The sequence below is a fragment of the Elephas maximus genome, chromosome 15 (genome assembly GCF_024166365.1).
Source record: "Elephas maximus indicus isolate mEleMax1 chromosome 15, mEleMax1 primary haplotype, whole genome shotgun sequence".
Lineage (NCBI taxonomy): Eukaryota > Metazoa > Chordata > Mammalia > Proboscidea > Elephantidae > Elephas > Elephas maximus.
This window is the reverse complement of record NC_064833.1, coordinates 37931638-37950495: the sequence shown is the minus strand read 5'-3', so window position 1 is coordinate 37950495 and position 18858 is coordinate 37931638. Positions and strand designations below refer to the sequence as shown.

General features: G+C 37.8%; 1 protein-coding gene across 29 annotated transcripts in view; it reads left to right on the top strand.

The window, feature by feature from the left end:
* RIMS2 (regulating synaptic membrane exocytosis 2) overlaps nt 1–18858 on the top strand; it is a 647490-nt gene that overhangs the window by 608363 nt on the left and 20269 nt on the right. The window contains exon 1 of one of the 29 annotated variants that reach the window (XM_049853954.1): nt 13536–13965. The exons of the other annotated variants lie outside the window; for them this stretch is intronic. Coding sequence (XP_049709911.1) covers nt 13824–13965 — 142 coding nt within the window. The 5' untranslated portion in view covers nt 13536–13823. Of the gene's footprint in view, nt 1–13535; nt 13966–18858 lie in introns of those variants that run through there. 29 annotated transcript variants of the gene reach the window in all.

Genomic DNA, 18858 nt, shown 5'->3' with positions numbered 1-18858 from the left:
AGGAATCATGAGATTCTGAAGATGACCCAGACTCTTTTAAGACTTCACTTTGCTAATATTTTCCAGGCTTGGATTAAAGAATGCATCTTTTTCAACATCACATATACTTACCTGTCAGAAGTCCTCATTACTAGGGATTTAAATTATTCAGAAGTTGTTGTTGTTTAACTTTTTAAATTGTAAAATAATTATTGACTCCCAGGAACTTCCAAAAATAGTACAAAGAGTGTCTTGCGCCCTTCCCCCAGCTTCCTCCAGTGGTAACATTTTACACAATTATAGTTTGATAACAAAACCAGGAAATCAAAACTGGTACAATATTGCTGACTAGACTACAAACCTTCAATGTGGTGAGTGAATGTGAGGCAAAGTCTAGAATTCTCCGTATTTGAAGTTTATATGACAGATTTAATGGTGGAAGCATTCATCAAAAAAAGAAAGAATCCAGGGAGATGAGCAATGAGGAATGAAATGCCTTTTCCATCTTGGGCATGATGATGATTTTTGAAATTTCTGTGGTGGTACCTAGGAGGTAGCTGATATGCCCGTCTAGATATCAGGGGGTCATGCTGGGCTTACGATATAATATAGGAGATCTAGCAGTCACCACAAATGATAGTGTTTATGGGATAGGAATGCATGTAGCTGAACACATCTGCTGAATAGGATGGTATTTAATGGTTGATACGAAAGTTACCGGAAGATCGGCTTGGTATGACATGTGTCTAGGAAAGTTTTATGAAAGAAGTGGAACTTTGTGGGACAACAAATTGTTTTTTTAGGTAGAGGGGGTGTATGTGTCTCTGTATGCATAAAATCACCTAAGTATAGAGTTGATCTACGTTTCTATCTAGAGCTCTCCTGGTGGCGTAGTGGTTAAGTGCTGTGGCTGCTAACCAAAGGGTTGGGAGTCCAAATCCCCCAGACGCTCCTTGGAAACTCTATGGGGCAGTTCTACTCTGTCTTATAGGGTCGCTATGAGTCAGAATCGACTCGATGACACTGGGTTTGGGTTTTTTTTTTTTTTTATTCAGAGCTAAAAACTGCTCTAGATTCCTAGAATCCAATTCAGTATTTTTCTTTCAATCAGTAAGAAGAACAATTTAGGAACAAACTCTTGTCCCTTCTGGCCCTCCTTAAGAAATGACTGCACATCTTTGCTTGATTCTGTTTATTACCACCTCTCGCCACTATGTCCTGGAAAACAAATTCATTTTCCAAGAGCAGTTATCCTAGAAAATTATTTATTCCCAGAAGAATTAAGCCCCATTTTAATTTTGCACTATGAAATTTTTCACTAGAATATATGTAAGCCAAAAAGAATTGTGGTTTTACTATAAAAGAGAAGCTAGAGCACTGATATAGTAAAGATACCTGTTTTGACAAATTAAGTCACTGGCGAGGGTGCTTTCAATTCTAGACAGTAGTAAATGGGCATTTAGGAGCTGTGGTAGGACAATCACATGAAAAGCACATGTCAACAGTACCTGGGCTAAAAAAACAGGGTAATTTTTTTCAGGACAATATATCTCTTTGGTGCTATGTTATTTAGTGCTAAGTGAAGCACTCTGAAAATGCGTGCTTTGTGAAATTTGTAGGTAGAGTGCCTATCTTTTATTTCCAAAATAAATACACTTAATCCCAAAATACTCAGAATCATTTTGAAGTGTTACTGGACAAACTCTGAAAAAGAACTCACTGATGGCATTGTAATTAAGAAGTTTCATTACAAGAAGCATAAAAATCCTATTTTTATAGTAATTATAATATGTGTACTTTAAATTTTATAAGAGAGAAACATTTCTTGCTATTTAAACAATAGCGTCTATTTCTGTGATATAAAAATCTTTATTTTCTTCAGTTTGAATGCATTAGTTCTTACAAAAGTGGTTCAGCTGGGGCCACATATGAGTATCATTGAAAACACAGCTTCTACTCTATTTACTTCACTTCGATGAAACGTAAGAACTTACCTTTCTTAAGATGAAATGAAACCGGACTTTAATGCTGAGAAGATCCATGTGAAATTTTTTTCAAGATCCTAAGTTCAGTTTTTGTTTTTTTGTTTGTTTTTAGCGTGGGCCAGCCTACTGTATAATTGCGCATTCATTCATTCATTCAACAAATATTCCTTGAGTACCTAGTGTGTGCGAGCATTGTACCAGGTGCTGAGGTGCAGCAGTGAACAAGATAGACACATGGCCCCCAGTCTCATGTGGCTTATAACCTAGCTGAAGAGACATTTAACATGTAGCCACACTGTGGGGTGGTTTTCTGATGCTGTGAAAGGGGGCAGCACAATGCAACACTTAGAGAAACAAAGTGAAGAGCGGTTCACACAGGGCTACGCACTGGGAAGATCTCTCCCTCTCTGTTGACTCTCCTTATACCCCTATTCTCCTCCTCCGTTACAGTGGTTATTCTTATATGTTAATGTGTTCCTTTAGTGTGTATGTGTTCTTGCAATATGTGCCATATAGTTTTATATATACATATATGTATTTATGTATGCATTTTTAATTTATTTTCTTTTTCTTCCATTCCTCATTGAGCACTAAGGTTTTCAGAACATCTGTGTATATACATTTAGTCCCGTATTTCTGATTGCTGCATAGTCCTCCATGGTATGCATTTACCACGATTTTCCTCTCTGTTCTTCCAATGCTGGACATTCAGGTATACTCCAACTCCTGCCACCACAAATAGCACTGAGATGAATATCCTCATATATCTCTCCTTATGAGCCTGGGTGAGAATTTCTTTTTCTTTCCTTTCATTCCTTTTATATATCTACATATACTCAGAAATAGATTTATTGAGTTGTTCATGTGTGTTTAATTAATTTGCCCAAGTACTGCCATCTTCTTCAGCAGATTGCACACTCCAGTATACTTCCCCACCACCTATACTTACGGTCCCTATATCTCAACATCCTTGCCAACAATTGGTATTACTTCCTCATTTTTAACAAACTAAGATCAGTAAAGGGATATATCATTGCTATTTTAATTTGTGTTTCCCTAATAACTCATGAGTTTGAAAATCTTTTCATACCTGTTTTAACATGCTCTTCTCTTTTGCTGTTGTGTAACTTGCCTGTTCCTTACCTTTGCTAATTTTTTGTTGGGATTTCTGTGGCTTTCAGGAGTTTCTGATATTATTCCCTTCTTTGGTTTTTGGTTTTAGATATTGCAAATATCTTCTCCATATCTGTCATCTGGAACATTTTTTTGTTTTGTTTTGTTTTAATTAAGAATTGGTGAAGTAAAAACTGTAGGGACCTAGAAGCGCCCAAAGTAAGATAGTGGTTAAGAGCTTGGCTGCTAACCAAAAGGCCAGCAGTTTGAGTCCACCAGCTGCCTCTTGCAAACACTACAGGCATGTCCTGTAGGGTTGCTATGAGTTGGAATCGACTCGACAGCAACAGGTTTGGTTTTTTTGTTTTGTTTTGTCTTTTTAGGAAGTGCAGGTATACTGCCTAAAGGTTGTAAATATTTTTAAATGGCCTTTCTGGCCATTTAAAGATATTTTTACTGTCATAGTGGGAGCACAACAGAGAACCCCTGAGGGAGCAGGAGATCAGTAGGATGCAGACCCCAAATTCTCATAAAAAGACCAGACTTAATGGTCTCACTGAGACTAGAGGAATCCCGGCGGTCATGGTCCCCAAAACTTCTGTTGGCCCAGGACAGGAACCACACCCGAAGACAACTCATCAGACATGGAGGGGACTGGACAATGGGTTGGAGAGAGATGCTGATGAAGAGTGAGCTACTTGTATCAGGTGGACACTTGAGACTGTGTTGGCATCTCCTGTCTGGAGGGGAGATAGGAGGGTAGAGAGGGTTGGAAGCTGGCAAAATTGTCACGAAAGGAGAGACTGGAAGGGCAGACTCATTAGGGGGAGAGTAAGTGGGAGTATGGAGTAAGCTTATATGTGACAGACTGAATTGATTTGTAAACGTTCACTTAAAGTTCAATAAAAATTATTAAAATAAAATAAAGATATTTTCACTGTCATAGTAAGTTCCCAAAGCAAATATCAATATTATGAATTTGCTTTTTTTTTCCAAGTTACCAAAATGCTCCTATATTCTTTTTGTACTTGAAACTTTGTTACATATGACTCCTCTGTAAACTTCAGGCGTTGCAGCTCTGAAATTCATGTTTTGAGGCAAACTTCCAGCAAACCGTTGACCAAAGGTTATGAGCAGTTAACATACAAATATTACTGGGCATTATTTACATTGTGCAATAATATAACATCAAAATCTTCATGGCGATTTTTGATCAGTGATATTTTTTCTTAGAAGCACTTTTAAATCAAAACCAAATGTAAAAGTCAGTCAAACAAAAGAAAATTTGTGCTATTATTACATAAAAAAATACTGTTAGACATGGGATAGGGACATGAAGGTGAAGAAAAATAAATTCAAATAAAATTAAACACATTAATAATTAATATTCCTCAAAAGATGAATTGGATATATTTACTTATTCAGTAGCAGAAATCATTTATTGAACATCTAGTATACAGTACAGAAAGTATCTGAGACATGGTATGTGTTCAATAAATGCTTGAAAAATCAAAGAATGAACATAATTATAACATAGTTTTTATTACTCTGTGGTAGAGACAGACTCTAGGTGCTATGGAATCTCAGAAAAAGGGGACTTACTCCAACCTGAGGAGATTAAGTACTGTTCCCTGGAAGATACCTTAACGCATGAGTAGGAAATGTTCAGGTACAGAGAAAAGGAAGACGGAGGGAATTCAGGCACCCCACCTTTGCAAAGGTATGGGGGTAAGAAGTAGCCTGGAATGTGCAGGGCAACACACATAATTCAGTATTGCTGGAGCCTCGGGTGAGGAACAGAAAGAAGCAAGAAAAAATGGGTAGGTAGGCACACCTGTTAGGTCAAGGGAAGGAGTTTGTGCTTTGATGGAAAGCCACTGAAAGGTTTTTAAGCAAAGCACTAACATGGACTGAATTGCTTTTTTTAAGTAGATCATTCTGGCTTGGTGAAGGATGGATTTGAGAATCCTTAGGTTGAGGATAGGATGACCAATTAGGAATATTTTGCAATAATAAAAATGAGAGATAGTGAGGTCCTGAACTAGGGATGGAGAAGAAAGGATCAATTTGATAGATATTTTTTAAAAACCAAACTTATTGCTGTTAAGTCGATTCTAACTCATAGCGATCGTATAGGACAGAGTAGAACTAACTACCCCATAGAGTTTCCAAGGAGCGACTGGTGGATTCAAACTGCCGACCTTTAACTGCACCACCAGGGCCTAAATTAGAACTAAGGAGCCCTGATGGCACAACAGTTAAGCACTCTGCTGCTAACCAAAAGGACGACGATTCAAACCCACCTAGCAGCTCCACTGGAGAGAGACCTGACTATCTGTTCCCATAAAGATTACAACCTAGGAAGCCTTACGGGGCAGTTCTGCTATGTCACATGGGGTTGCCATGAGTCACTCTAAGTCACAAATCAACTTAAAGGCACCCAACAACAGCAACAACAAATTAGAACTTGGTGATTGAGTATTAAGGAGAAGGGAGAGGAGGAAGAGGGAGAAGTTGAGAATGACTCCCAGTTTCTACCTTGAGTGATTGTGTGAATGAATGGTGCTATCACCTACTAAAATAGAGAATACAGAATTAGAAGTACATGCATCCTGTCTAGTTGTCCGTCAAAGCTCAGCTCATATTCTATCTACCTTATTAAGTCTTCCGAAGCTATATGAGTTCCTGGAGGTAGAGGAAAAAGTACATGGGCTTGAAGTTAGACCTGAATGTGAAACATTGGCTCCATCTTTTCTTATTTTGTGATCTAGCAAGATATTCAATTTCTATGAGCTTTAGTTTTCTCATTTGCATGTGAGATGTACATAATAATAGCTATTGGAGGGAGGGATGTTGTGAACATTTAGAGTAGTGTATATAAAGTACATAACCTAGTGCCTACTAGCATGGAATACCCAAACCAAACACGTTGCCATCGAGTGGATTTGGACCCAAAGCAACCTGATGATCTGCTCCCATAAAGATCCTAAAAAAAAAAAAAAAAAAAACCATTGCCCCCAAGTCAATCTGACTCATAGTGACCTGATAGGACAGAGTAGAACTGCCCCATAGGGTTTCCAAGGGGCAGCTAACCTTCTTGTTAAGAGCCAGGCTCTTAACCACTGTGCCAAGTAGCCAGGCTTAATTAAAGTTGTAGGTGTTTGAGAAGTGGGAAATGGAATCAGAGAGGCCTTTTGGTTGGAAGCCCCGCATTTCAAGATCAATAGATTAGACCTTGTCATACCCACTCACTGAGAGTTTATTTGTTATTTTCTGTCAGAAAGAGATTTGGTAAAAAAAAAAAAAAAAAAAAAAAAAACTAGGAAAATGAACCTGGCAGCAACATCCAGGGTAGATTGAAAGGGAGAGACTGGAAGCAGCAATGCCAGAGAATAGGCTGTGACAGAGTCCAGACACAAGGTAATGAGGGCCGGGACCAGGGCGCAAGGACTGGAAATTGAAAAGAAGGAATACTTACCATATGTATTTTTAAATCTGAGTTGTTGCCAGGGTCAGTAGTCATTTTTATCTTAAAACTAGGCCAATGTGTACTGAAACAAAGTTTTAATCCAAGCATAAAATTTGTATTTTTTGAATAATTTTAAGAACATAATTAGATATATTTGCTCTTTTTTTTTTATATCTGACATGAGTTTAAAATCATAAATACATTCTTAGACTTGTGGGAATTTTAAATTTCTGAGCAGATGAGTGCTTCCCAGCACTAATTTAGCAGCAACCCTCAGGGCTTCTTTGTTTTTTCAGAACTATCATAAAATCTCAAAATATTCTCATAATAAACCTTAACTCATTTTGATTTAATATATGTCATCAGTGGAGAAAGAGATGGTCGTGAAAGCAAATGAAGAGTTGAGGGATGTAAAGAATTAAACATCACAGGCTTAGAGGCTGATGATACTAAATTGAAGCATTTTAGAAATACAAGATTTTGTGTTTCTGTTGTTTTTAATTAAGTGGCTAGAAAATGACACAGTTAATTTTTAATGTATTCAGTGCTTTAAAAATGAACTGGTCTTCTAGTACTGAATACTTCAGATGATGAAAGTGAGAAACATGTTCAGTTTTGATTGGCTTCCTAAATGAGTAGAAGTATAAAAGATGTGTTCAGGGCGTCCACTTACTTTGGTGAATTGGATGATTATAATTGCATTTTGTAGAGCTTTTTAAATATCAGAAAATAGGATTTTGAAGTAATGATTTAGAATGCTAATGAAGAAAAATCCATTCCAAAAGCTACAATCCACAGTGATAGTTATCAAATGATTCCTTCGGATCACATAAAAGCTAGTATTTTGAAATCTTTTTCTTTAAAAGAATGATGAAATAAGAGTTGGGGTATGCTCATTGATAACAAACAACTCCTTTATCAGAATTTAAGTAGCCCTGGTGGCACAGTGATTAAAGCACTCGGCTGCTAACTGAAAGGTTGGCTATTCAAAACCCACCAGCTGCTCAGTGGGAGAGAAGACCTGGCTATCTGCTGTGGTAAAGATTAAAAAAAAAAGGAAACCCTATGGGGCTGTTCTGCTCTGTCCTATATGGTCTCTATGAGTCACAATTGACTCAATGGCACACAACAACAACAACAATATTTGCAGTAAATCATGGACTCAGACTTGCAGATCCTCCCCAAACATCTTTTCACAGTTTATTGTCCACTGTGAGAAATGAGGTTGGAAACTGAAACACTATTCTATTAGGAGGTTGAGTTGCAGTACTAGTCGTCAAGCAGAAGAAGCCAAGTTATAAAGCAGTAGCCAAAGAAAAGCATTTCAGAGTATTCCCTTATTTACAACACATATTGATTTGTCTCTCTTTATGATTGTTTTTATTAGAGGCTTTCCATCTTACACCACAGATTTACTTCTTACTGAAACTATTTTCCCTGGGGAATAGTCCTCTGTCTTCTCAGACCCAAGCTTCTCACCTTATTGTGGGAGTATAAATGAAACAGATTAGATGGAACCATTTTGAATTGGATTTTAGGAGGGAAATGTTTTTAATCAGTATAGTTGTTTACTCGTTAAGTCTCATATCAACAAGACAAACTGTTAGAGAAAGACATTTTTAACACAGTCTTAAATAAGAGTCAGCTGATGATGAGTTGCTTAGTTTTATTCTTAAATTGGCCACGTTGCACAGTCTTAACTGTTTACCCAATGTAGTGAGCTACGTATAGAACTTAGAGCAGCCGTTCGCTTATGCACAATCCGAGTGATTTTGACCTGAATCTATGTAACATGAATGTTTTTCACGTTTTTGTTGTGTTTTTATTTCTTTTAATAGACTAATTAAAAATCCTGCCATTTTTAGTGCTTTGACAGGATATTGCCTTTGGTCTTTAGCAACTTTAGATGAGTTCGTTCTTGTACTTGTACCTTCATATATAATGAAAAATAATTAAGATCTCTACAAGTGGAAAAGTTCATCAGACAGTTAAGTTGACACATCTCTGAAAAGTGTTAAATATTCTATTTTTGTGTCAGCGTGGTATCTGGTAGTATAAGCAACTTAAAACCAGTTATATTACTTAATTAAACAAAATGTTAATCAGAAGAAGTCTTTACTACCATGTATGTTGAAGTGAACACATGAAAAACAATAAAACAAAAAGAAGGAACAGGAGCAAGTAGGAATTAGACTTAATTGTGATTAAGGGAGTTCCTATATTCCCCATGTATACGTAATACTATTCTAGTCACAGCATGGTGTAAGGAGTAAATGGACAGTGAGTGAGTAAATGAATAATGAATGAATAATATGGCAAATTTTTAATGCACACACTTCTTACAAAAATTGCATAAAATCATTGGCATTGGTATCTTAAATTTATGTAAAATTTTTAGATCATGTTGTGTATTATGCAGAATGGTTACACCTACAAAATCTCAAGGTGCTATTTATTTCATAATAATATGAGAAATTGCAGGTGATCATCTAGAATTCCAAGGGAATCGTAATAGTCAAAAGAAATGTGTCTTTTTTTTTTTCTCAAATGTTTCGAGAATGTTCTAACATTACTTTGAAGGTCTTGCATAAATCTATCACAAAGCTATGGCGTTGGTTGGAATAGAAGAACAGAATAGTGGAGCAGGGAGTTTCTCCATCTTGGAAACCATCCTTAGGACTACTACTTGCCTAGAGAGAGTGGGGAAAAAAGCCTTCCTCATAGGAAGCCCCATACCATCCCCATTTCCAGAGATCCAGTATAGGAGTATATAGTCATTATGATCAAAGTACTTTTCAATTTTCTTCACCCGTATTTTCTGCCTACCAAACTCATCCTTCATGATGCAGCTCAAACATCTCTTCTTCTGGGAAGCCTTCTTTGGCCCATGTAAATAGAGTTAGTCACTCCCTGTTCTGTCACCAGAGTGCCTAAAACCAGTCAGTAATTACTACTTATTCCATTATGTTGCAGTTATTTGTTTTTCTTATCCGTCATTCTCCCTGTCCTCCCCTGCCCCCACCAGACTCTGAGCAACTTGAGAGCCAAACCCATGTTTAGTGTATATTTTACCTGCAGATATTAAAAAAGTCTGGTATATGGTTCTCAGTAAATATCCCAATGAATGAATGAGGAAATGAAGGAAAGTGTGAAGACCATCATACATTAGAAAGGGAACTATCTGAATGACTGAATAAGAGTGGCATTCTATGCACTTCTCTTTTTCCTGGTCTTAAATAGGTTTCTCTAAATACATTCTTTCTAGTCTATCTGTAGACTTTACCATTGAATCATCCTTAATTTTATCAGTGAAAGTGTTTCCTTTTTTATATAAATCCTTTTGTTTTTTCCTTGAAAATGACACTTCACGTGAATATTTTAAAACTTGTATAGATGCTGTATAGAAGGGATGAACACCCTTTTTCTAAATTTTGGAATTATTTATCTAAAATGTTTGACTAATGATTGACTCCATCTCATTTTTTGAAATATATAATCAGAGGTGACCAAATACCAATGAACTGCAAATTTCATGAGTATGTATTTCCTATATCCTCTGGAGGCTGAGTTGTTCATGTGATCCTGCCTGAAGTCACACCCGTACACTGACTCCTAAAACTTCTTGAGGACATTCAGATAAGAGTTTTGGATTCCTGGCTATAGCTAAATGAGAATTTACATAAACTGATCATGTTGTAAAATAGAACTACCACGCTGAAAGTTCCTCAGACATGGAAACACAATTCGGTTGACAGTCCCATTGCCTAATTGTTGATGTCAGTGGGTTCTTTTAAGTAGTGTCACTTAGCACTTAAGAGTATAGATTCTGGAGTTAAAAAGGCTGGATGTAAAATGACATTGGACAAATTACTTTATCACACTGTGCCCCAAACTTCCTGGATTTAAATCCTGGTTCCATTTCTTAATAACCTGTGTGACCTTAGGACAGAGACTTACCTTCACTATGCCTCAGTTTCTTCATCTATACAATGAGTATAATAATAGTGTCTCCTCATTAGATTGTGTGATTATTAAATAAGTTGATTTAGTGGCATGTAAAGTTGTTTAGAAAAAGGCCTGTCATACAGTTAGTGGAATGTAAGTGTTAGCTGTTGGGTAAAGTAGAGGGTCAGTGAAAAAAAGGAAGGCGCTCAACGAGATGCATTGACACGGTGGCTGCATCAGTGGGCTCAAACAGAGCAATAGTTGTGAGGATGGTGCAAGACTGGGCAGCATTTTGTTCTGTTGTATATATGGTCTCTGTGAGTCAGAACCAACTCGATGGCACCTCGCAATAAGAAGTGTTAGCTATTATTCCCTAGTGTGTAAGCACCATGAAGGCGGGGATTATTGTCCATTTTATTCACTTTTTTATTATATCCCCGGTACATAAAATAATGCTTGGCATGTGGTAGGCACTTGACAAGTATTTGTTGAATGAATATGTATCAATTTCTTTGTCTGCAAAATGGGAGTAATGAGAGTAACTACCTCATAGAGTTTATGAAGATTAAATGAGGTAATGCATATAAAGAACAATGTTATTTAGCTTTCATCATCATCATTATTATTACACATGAAGGGCCAGAATTAATATTAGAGTCCAAATATTTATTCTTCCCTGTATTGTTTAGCTATTCTGCTTTTATGGCTTATGACTTTGGCCTTCAGGATTTGTTCTGTTTTGTTTTTCTTCATTTCTCAAATCTTATCACCACTGTTTAATCAATAAATTAATTTTCATACTTCCATGGACATTTTCAGTTATGAGGGAAAGGCAAATTTTATTGTTGGTCTCGTTGCAAAAATAATGAAAATGCTGACCACTTAATCTTTCTTTTTTGTCTTCTGATACTCTAAGTATCTTTTGACTTCATCAGCTTTTGTGAAAGTTTTGGGTTGACCAACTGCTAAAGTGTAACACCAGCTATTTGCTTTATAAATTTGCTGAGTAAAAACTAAAAATACTTTTGAAAACTAAAATCACAAAAGCTTAATATTTACCTGTATCATATAGCATGAAGCTGGGGTTGGGAGAAAATTTTGTTATTTTGGATTTCCCATTCAGATGAAATTGGGTAACTTCCCATGCCTTTAAGCAATTTGAAGTCAGTATAAAAACGTTGACTTTATGGGTTTTAGCTCTCTTGACTTAAATTCAAAGATATTTTATATAACAAAAAGTGATTTTAGGATTTAAAGAATTGGTTTTGAATATACTATGTATACATATGTAACTATATATAGTACATTCATTCAAAACTATTACCTAAATTAATATTTCTGGTTTATATGTTTTTAACACGTTGATTTATTCCTTATTCTATTCAGTTATGAGTTCTGCCACCACTTCCCCAAAGGAGTTTATATATTATTTTAAAATGCTGATAAAAACATAATTATTTTTATGACTCACTATTTGACCATAGTTTCAAAAAAATTAGATGAGTTTCAGTAAAGCCCTTTTAGTTTCCAAAATTCTGTGATTCTCTTTATTGTCTTAATGAAAAATCTCATTTAATAAAAAATTTTCTATTCTCTGGATAAAAGTGATTTGGTATGAAAAAGTGCTCATAATGTTTCCTGGTTTTATCAATGTTCTACTGGAATATATGAAGGAGTAACTTCCTCAATTTATTCAAATCTTCCTTCCAGTGTCACCTTGTCAGTGAGGCCCACACTGACAATGCTGTTTTAAATTGCAGACTATCTCCATACCCCCCCCTTTTTTAAATTTGCATTTATCTCTTTTTTTTTTAACACTGTGTAATTTACTGATTGATTGTGTCTCTCTTCTTCCACTAGAATGTAAGCTCCATGACAGCAGGGCTTTTTAGCTGTTTTGATCACCAGTATATCCTAAGTGTCTACAAAGGTACCTGACATACACTAGGAGCTCAATGTTAAATGAATGTTTTAATCTCCCAGTACATCTAGCAAAGAACTTGCACTACCATAATATTCAGGAAATATTTATTGAATGAAAAAACTATTTGAGATTGTATAATTTATATTTTACAAAACACTTCTAAATTCACCCTGGCGGCACAGAGGTTAGGCTGCTAACTAGGTCGGCGGTTAGAATCCACCAGCAACTCCTTGGAAACCCTATGGGGTCGCTATGAGTCAGAATCGACTGGACAGCAACTTCTTTTTTTTTTTTAAATACATACTCACTAATGCTGTGGGCCTGGCTACGGCTGGAATAATTGTACCCTACCCTTCCACCTGGAAACTCTATGGGGCAGTTCTACTCTGTCCTATAGGGTCACTATGAGTCGGAATTGACTCGATGGCACTGGGTTTTTTTACCCTTCCACCGCCACCGCCTTGCAATTTTTTTTTTTTAATTTTAATAGAGAAACAGAGATTGAGAGGCTTGTCTAAGGTTACAAAAAATGTGGCACTTTTCTGACTCAGAATATTTAATTTGGAGAAAAAGCATTAAAAACATTGAAATTAAAGCAAAATCGATAGACATAGTTTTCGTTTAGTGTTCTTCAGGCCGTTGATGTTTTTTAACCTCTTTTTCTGTCGAGTCTTGACCTTTTTAACAAAGTAAAAGAGAAAGCTTTAATTCTAGATTTTCGTGGAATTTGTTAAAAATTGGGGTTCCTTTGTATTATGATTTGAAGAAAATGTCAGTATTTCCTCCCCTCCAGTGCAACAAATTGCAAGTGAAGCTGACGAAAGGGAAAGGCGCCGCCGAAAATTTGCGTGTTCCGTTACCCAATTTTATTATGCGAAATTGATTGCCTGTAATTAGTCACCGTTCCCTGGCCTTAACCAGAGCCGGGAAGAGGAGGAAATGAGAAGGGCCCGCAGTCCAGGTCCTGGTCGCCCAGAGCCCGAGACCCGCGCTCGGGGCTGCTCGCCTGGCCGAGCTGCCGCCGCCGCCTCCCCCGCCGGCCGCTGATTGGCGGGAACCCCAGCAGCAGCGGCGGCGTCTCCCTGCGAGGGGCGGGAGGCGAGACTCAGCAGCTCCGGCTTCCAGGAGCCTAACTCCCTCCTGGGCGCGACCCCGGGCTGACACCGCGAGCAGCTGCCGGCTCTCGCCCGCCACCTTCCCGGCCCCTCCTCAGTAAGTGGGGCCCTGGCAGCCAGCAGAGCCACGTCTCCGGCGGACCGGGTCAGGGAGGCGGGGGCCAGAGCCCCAAGGCCCCGCGGCACCGTCCCGGCCCCTGCCCCACCGGCCCCCGAAGCGCTGCGGTCGCCGCGCCCCAGCCGCCAAGACGCCTCGTATCTTGTACCGCGGGAAGAGCGGGTACTCGTCCAAGATGGGCCGGCAGGGCTTAGGGGGCGCCAGCGCCGCGGGCCGCTCCATACAGCGCTCTCAGAGCCGGAGCAGCCTCTCCGCCTCCTTCGAGGCGCTAGCGGGCTACTTTCCTTGCATGAACTCCCTGGAGGAGGAAGAAGGAGGTGAGGCAACCAGCCCCCGTAGCTGTTGTCTGCTTGTAGCTCGCGAAGTTGGTGTCTGGCAGGAGGGAAGGGGGAGAACTGTAGCCGCAGTGTTGCAGCCCCTCCGCTCCCTGGGACCGTGGGGAGGGCGAGGCAACCCTGGCGCGCCCCCGCGAAGCTGGGGGAGAAGTTAGGTTCACTGGTTCTTTGGAGAGCTCCTAGTAAAGTTGAATGATGAAGCGCTTGTAAATTGAATGGGGATATAGACTTGAGGGAGGCAAGGCGGGCCTGTTGGGTGCACTCTACCCTGTTTGTTTTGTTTAGTCTTGCAGTCTTGATATTAGCATTTGGCCTCAAGAACAGAAATACTTGAAGACTGAAGGGAAAAGCAGTAGCAAGACTCGGAAACGGGAATCTCAGCCTGTGAAAACTCGAAATCTGGATAAGGGGAGGTGGTTATACAATGGATAGGTCGAAGGTTGATGGTACTAAAGGCGAATTGTGTTACAGACACTTGTAACTTTGTTTGCAAGCATAATACTATGAATGCCACCATTGGTTGTCTGTCTCTGGTGTTTGAACGATGCCACTATAATTAAGTTAATGAGAAAAACGGAGAGGGAGCCGCACTGTTTTCAACTTTTCACCAAGTGGTTTCAAGCCCTTCATAAAGTTTCAAATAGCAGAACATGTGTTTTCTACACAAAGAACTTTCCTCTAAGATTGAGCAACTAACACTGAAAATATAGGTTGTAAATCAGTCTACAATTAAATAATAGCACTCTGACATATGAAAACCTGTTTATAAATTTATGCATATGTTAGTTGTAAACAATGTGTTCTTCTTTAGAAAGGTGTGTATCCAGAGTGTGGTAGTTACTATCATCATGTTAACTTGTTATTGTATATGGTAGAGTTTGCTTTGCTTTTATTCTGTGACAGTTACCTCTTAGTAAGACATTTGTAATAAGCTCTGATTTAAAAGAAACGAACTTTCTCAGAACAAGTAGAAATAGATTTTTCTCCTAGTTTCCCTGGGGGTGGAGGAAGAGGAAGGAGAAATGAGAGGTTAACAATATGTCTGGAAAGTCATCTTCTCAATTATTCATTAGCTAGAATCATCCCAGTTTCTTCTAGGGTTATTGTTGCAATAAGTTTGCTACCCTACAGTATCAGTAGCGTATTGATAAGAGTAGGGTACTTCCTTATAGAAACATGACTCTAAATTTTTGTTGTTCTTGTTTGTACATTTATATTTCACTTGTTTTGTATAATTAAGAAATATTTAAAATTCCAGAAAATTTAAACAAGTCAAGAAATTGGAGAATCAAGTTGGATAAATGAATGACCATAATTGTAGCTAAAAGTTCCAATGTTTATTATAAGCCAAGCACTGTTGTAAAAACTTAGGAAGTATTTACTCTTTTGGGCCCACAACTTTTAGGAAGTATTTTTATTATCCCCATTTTATAGATGAGGAAACTGAGGTGGGGAGCAGTTCAAAAACTTGCCCAGGGTCACCCAGACAGTGGTTAATAAATGTAGCATTTGAACCTAGGCAGTCAGCAATACAAACTATGCATCTAACTCCAAACTAGACTAAATTATTATTTGTGTATACTTGGCCATAGTCACATACCTAGTAAGTGGTAAATCTAGGACTCAAGCCCAGGTATGCCAGAAAATACATATTTAAACAAGACATACATTATCATGGATTCACTTCTTAACTTTTGATTTTCATACCAAGTCTTCAGTGTTGAGTTTGCTTCAAGTAAGCTATCATCATTCTTCCTTAAATTGCAACTAGGATTATGTTTATAAAGTACTCATCCTTTTGGAGATAGCAAGAAAAACTTATATAAATGTGAAAATTTTTCAAAATTTGGAGTACATTCCTTTAACTTTGGCTCATACAGACTAATCCCAAAGGAAATTGCTACATCTATACATGGGAAACTGGAACACATTTCTGTCCCATAATATGGCTCCTTGAGTTGCCAAGACAAAATATTCCATAAAGAATACAGCATTTTTAAAGTGAAATGTACAGTTCCTCTACTAGTAACTAGAGAGGAGGAACTCCCCGTAAGTGAGAGGTCTTTCCACTGGGTTACAGTCATTTTACAGCCAAGAGAAGAAATCTTAACTTGCTTTAATTTTGAAACACTTCTAGCACCCTTGAAAGTCCTAAGATTTTTGAACATGTTTCAAAATACCCTGCAGAGTTGTAAAAGTTAGAAATCACAGCCTGGAGCAGTGCTTCTCAACAGTTTTGTTCTGCTGAGACTACCACACAGGACACATGAACGTTATGTGGATATCTCACGCTCAGGAGCTTACTCAGCAATATGTTATTATAGTAATAACTACGAAACACATTCTAATTTATGAAGAAAAGTATATCCATTACAACATGATTTTCATGCTGGTTGAGAGAAACTTTTCAAAAGAGAGTACCAAAAAAAAAAAAAAAACCTGTTGCCATCGAGTTGATTCCAACTCATTGCGACCCTATAGGACAGAGTAGAACTGCCCCGTAGGGTTTCCAAGGAGCACCTGGTGGAGTCAATTCCAACTCGTTGCGACCCTATAGGACAGAGTAGAACTGCCCCGTAGGGTTTCCAAGGAGCACCTGGTGGATTCGAACTGCCGACCTTTTGGTTAGCAGCTGTACCTCTTAACCACTATGCCACCAGGGTTTTACTAAAAGAGAGTAAAAAAAGAGTGTAGTGGTCTACTAATGCGTGTACTTTGACTAAATTAACCAATCAGTTCAGTAAGCTGGCTTTTATTTTAAAGCTAGTCTTTTTTTTTTTTTTTTTGGTCTTGCCAGAAATAATGCAATAGCTAAAGAAACTCAAATGTAATCTGTCTTCCAGTTCATACCCTCATTTCATTCTTATAATAGGATATGCAGACATTACTATTGTACGCAAGAAATGCCAAGAAGTCTATAAAACCTAAATCCAATCTGTTGCTGTTGAGTCGACTCCAACACATAGTGACCCTATAGGACACAGCAGAACTGTCCTATAGGATTTCCAAGGAGCAGCTGATGAATTCAAACTGCTGAACTTTTGGTCAACAGCCGAAGCTCTTAACCACTTCACCACCAGGGCTCCAAGAAGTCTATAGAGACATTATAATCTTTTCATTCAGTCACTCATTCAAAAAGAATATTTATTGAGGCTATTTGATATGTTAGTAACTATGGTTTTTTTTTTTTTTATGGTAGTCTGTGAACTGGGTGAATATGCTCCCTACTGTCTTATAGCTTACAGTGTAATGGAGATACATAGACATTACCAGAAGTAATTATATGATTATAGCTGTGACAGGTGTTGGGAAGGTGAAGGACAGAGTGCAATGAGACATTATAATAAGAAGACCTAATTTAGGAGTTAGAAAAGGGTTACTGAGAAAGTGAGGGTTAAACAGATTCAGGTGTCAATGATAGCTCTCAGTTTCACAGGAGCTTTTAGGAGTAGGCTCCCCACCCCATAGAAAGGAATTTGCCCAGAGTCCATAGCTAGTTTAAGTGGTGAAGCTAGGATATGAACCCATAACCTGTCTCTGGAGCCTGTGAATCCTAACTACACTCTATATTGTTTCTTTGTTAGTATACTGCATTTCCTTGTAATATCCTATGGTCTTGAAAAACAAGTACTATAAGTAATAAAAAAAAAAAAAAAGTAATAGCTGCTATTTATTAAGTACTGTCTATGTGCCACATTCCTTTAATTTCATAATAATTCTTCAAGGTGGTTATTATTATTCTCAATTCACACATATGAAAACTGAGAGGTAGAGAAGTTAAGCAACTTGCTAGCAGATCGTAAGTCTCGTAAGTTATGGGGCCGACTGCAGTGAGGATGAAAGGGGCATCCCTATAAGCAAAATATGTGACGTGAAATTTGTTGACTTGTCTTTATGGCATCATTTTTGGATGCTTAGAAGTGGTTTTTGTTTTGTTTGCACCCTTGTTCCTCAGATAGTCCAGATCTTTCTTGAATCTCTGTGTTTAAAAAAATACAAAATTGATAATAGTACCTTACATGTTATTTAACTATGTCTAAATTTTTTTTTAAATTATGTTTATTTTATCTTTTAATTCTATGAGATAAATATTATCATCACTATATGAACCACTTGGCCCCAACATTGAGTCTTCCTCTTTAATGTACACTATTATCCTACTTTACGCAAAAACGGGCACCCTCACAAGCACTGACATGCTACTCCTCTTCCAAATGTTGCTTTTTTTAAAAAAAATTAGCATATCATGTTTATGGAAAATACCTGCAATGGGTGGGGGGGGCATGGGCAAACAAACGCAGAAGGCATGCATTCTTTATGTAAAAATACGATACTCTGTGTAGAATTTTTTAAACGTTGTGAGTAATTATAAGAAAGAGGAAGTATATCAAGGAATTGTTGTCATTCTTAATAGGAGAGACGATCATACAGCTTCTCATCCATTAAAAAAAAAAAATTGCCATCCAGTCCATTCCAATTCATAGTGACCCTATAGGACAGGGTAGAACTGCCCCATAGAGTTTCCAAGGAACACCTGGAGGATTCAAACTGCCAACCTTTATGGTTAGCGATACACAGAATGTAGGAAAAAGGCACAATCTCTAATACTTGGCAGATCTTGTTTCTCAGAGGCTATCTTAAGGTTACCCATGGCTCTGAGCTAATGATTCTTGTTCAGTTATCTCCATTTTAAGTGATGAATTTGACCTTTTTTGGTTCAAATACGGCTTGACAGTCATATAGAAGAGATTCTGTCGACTTTATACTTTATACTATACCTCATTCTATTTCTTTTACATGCGGCTAACTTGAAAATTTAATTATAGCAAAGCCATCTAAAAGCAAGAATTGTTTACAAATCACCAAAAAAAACCC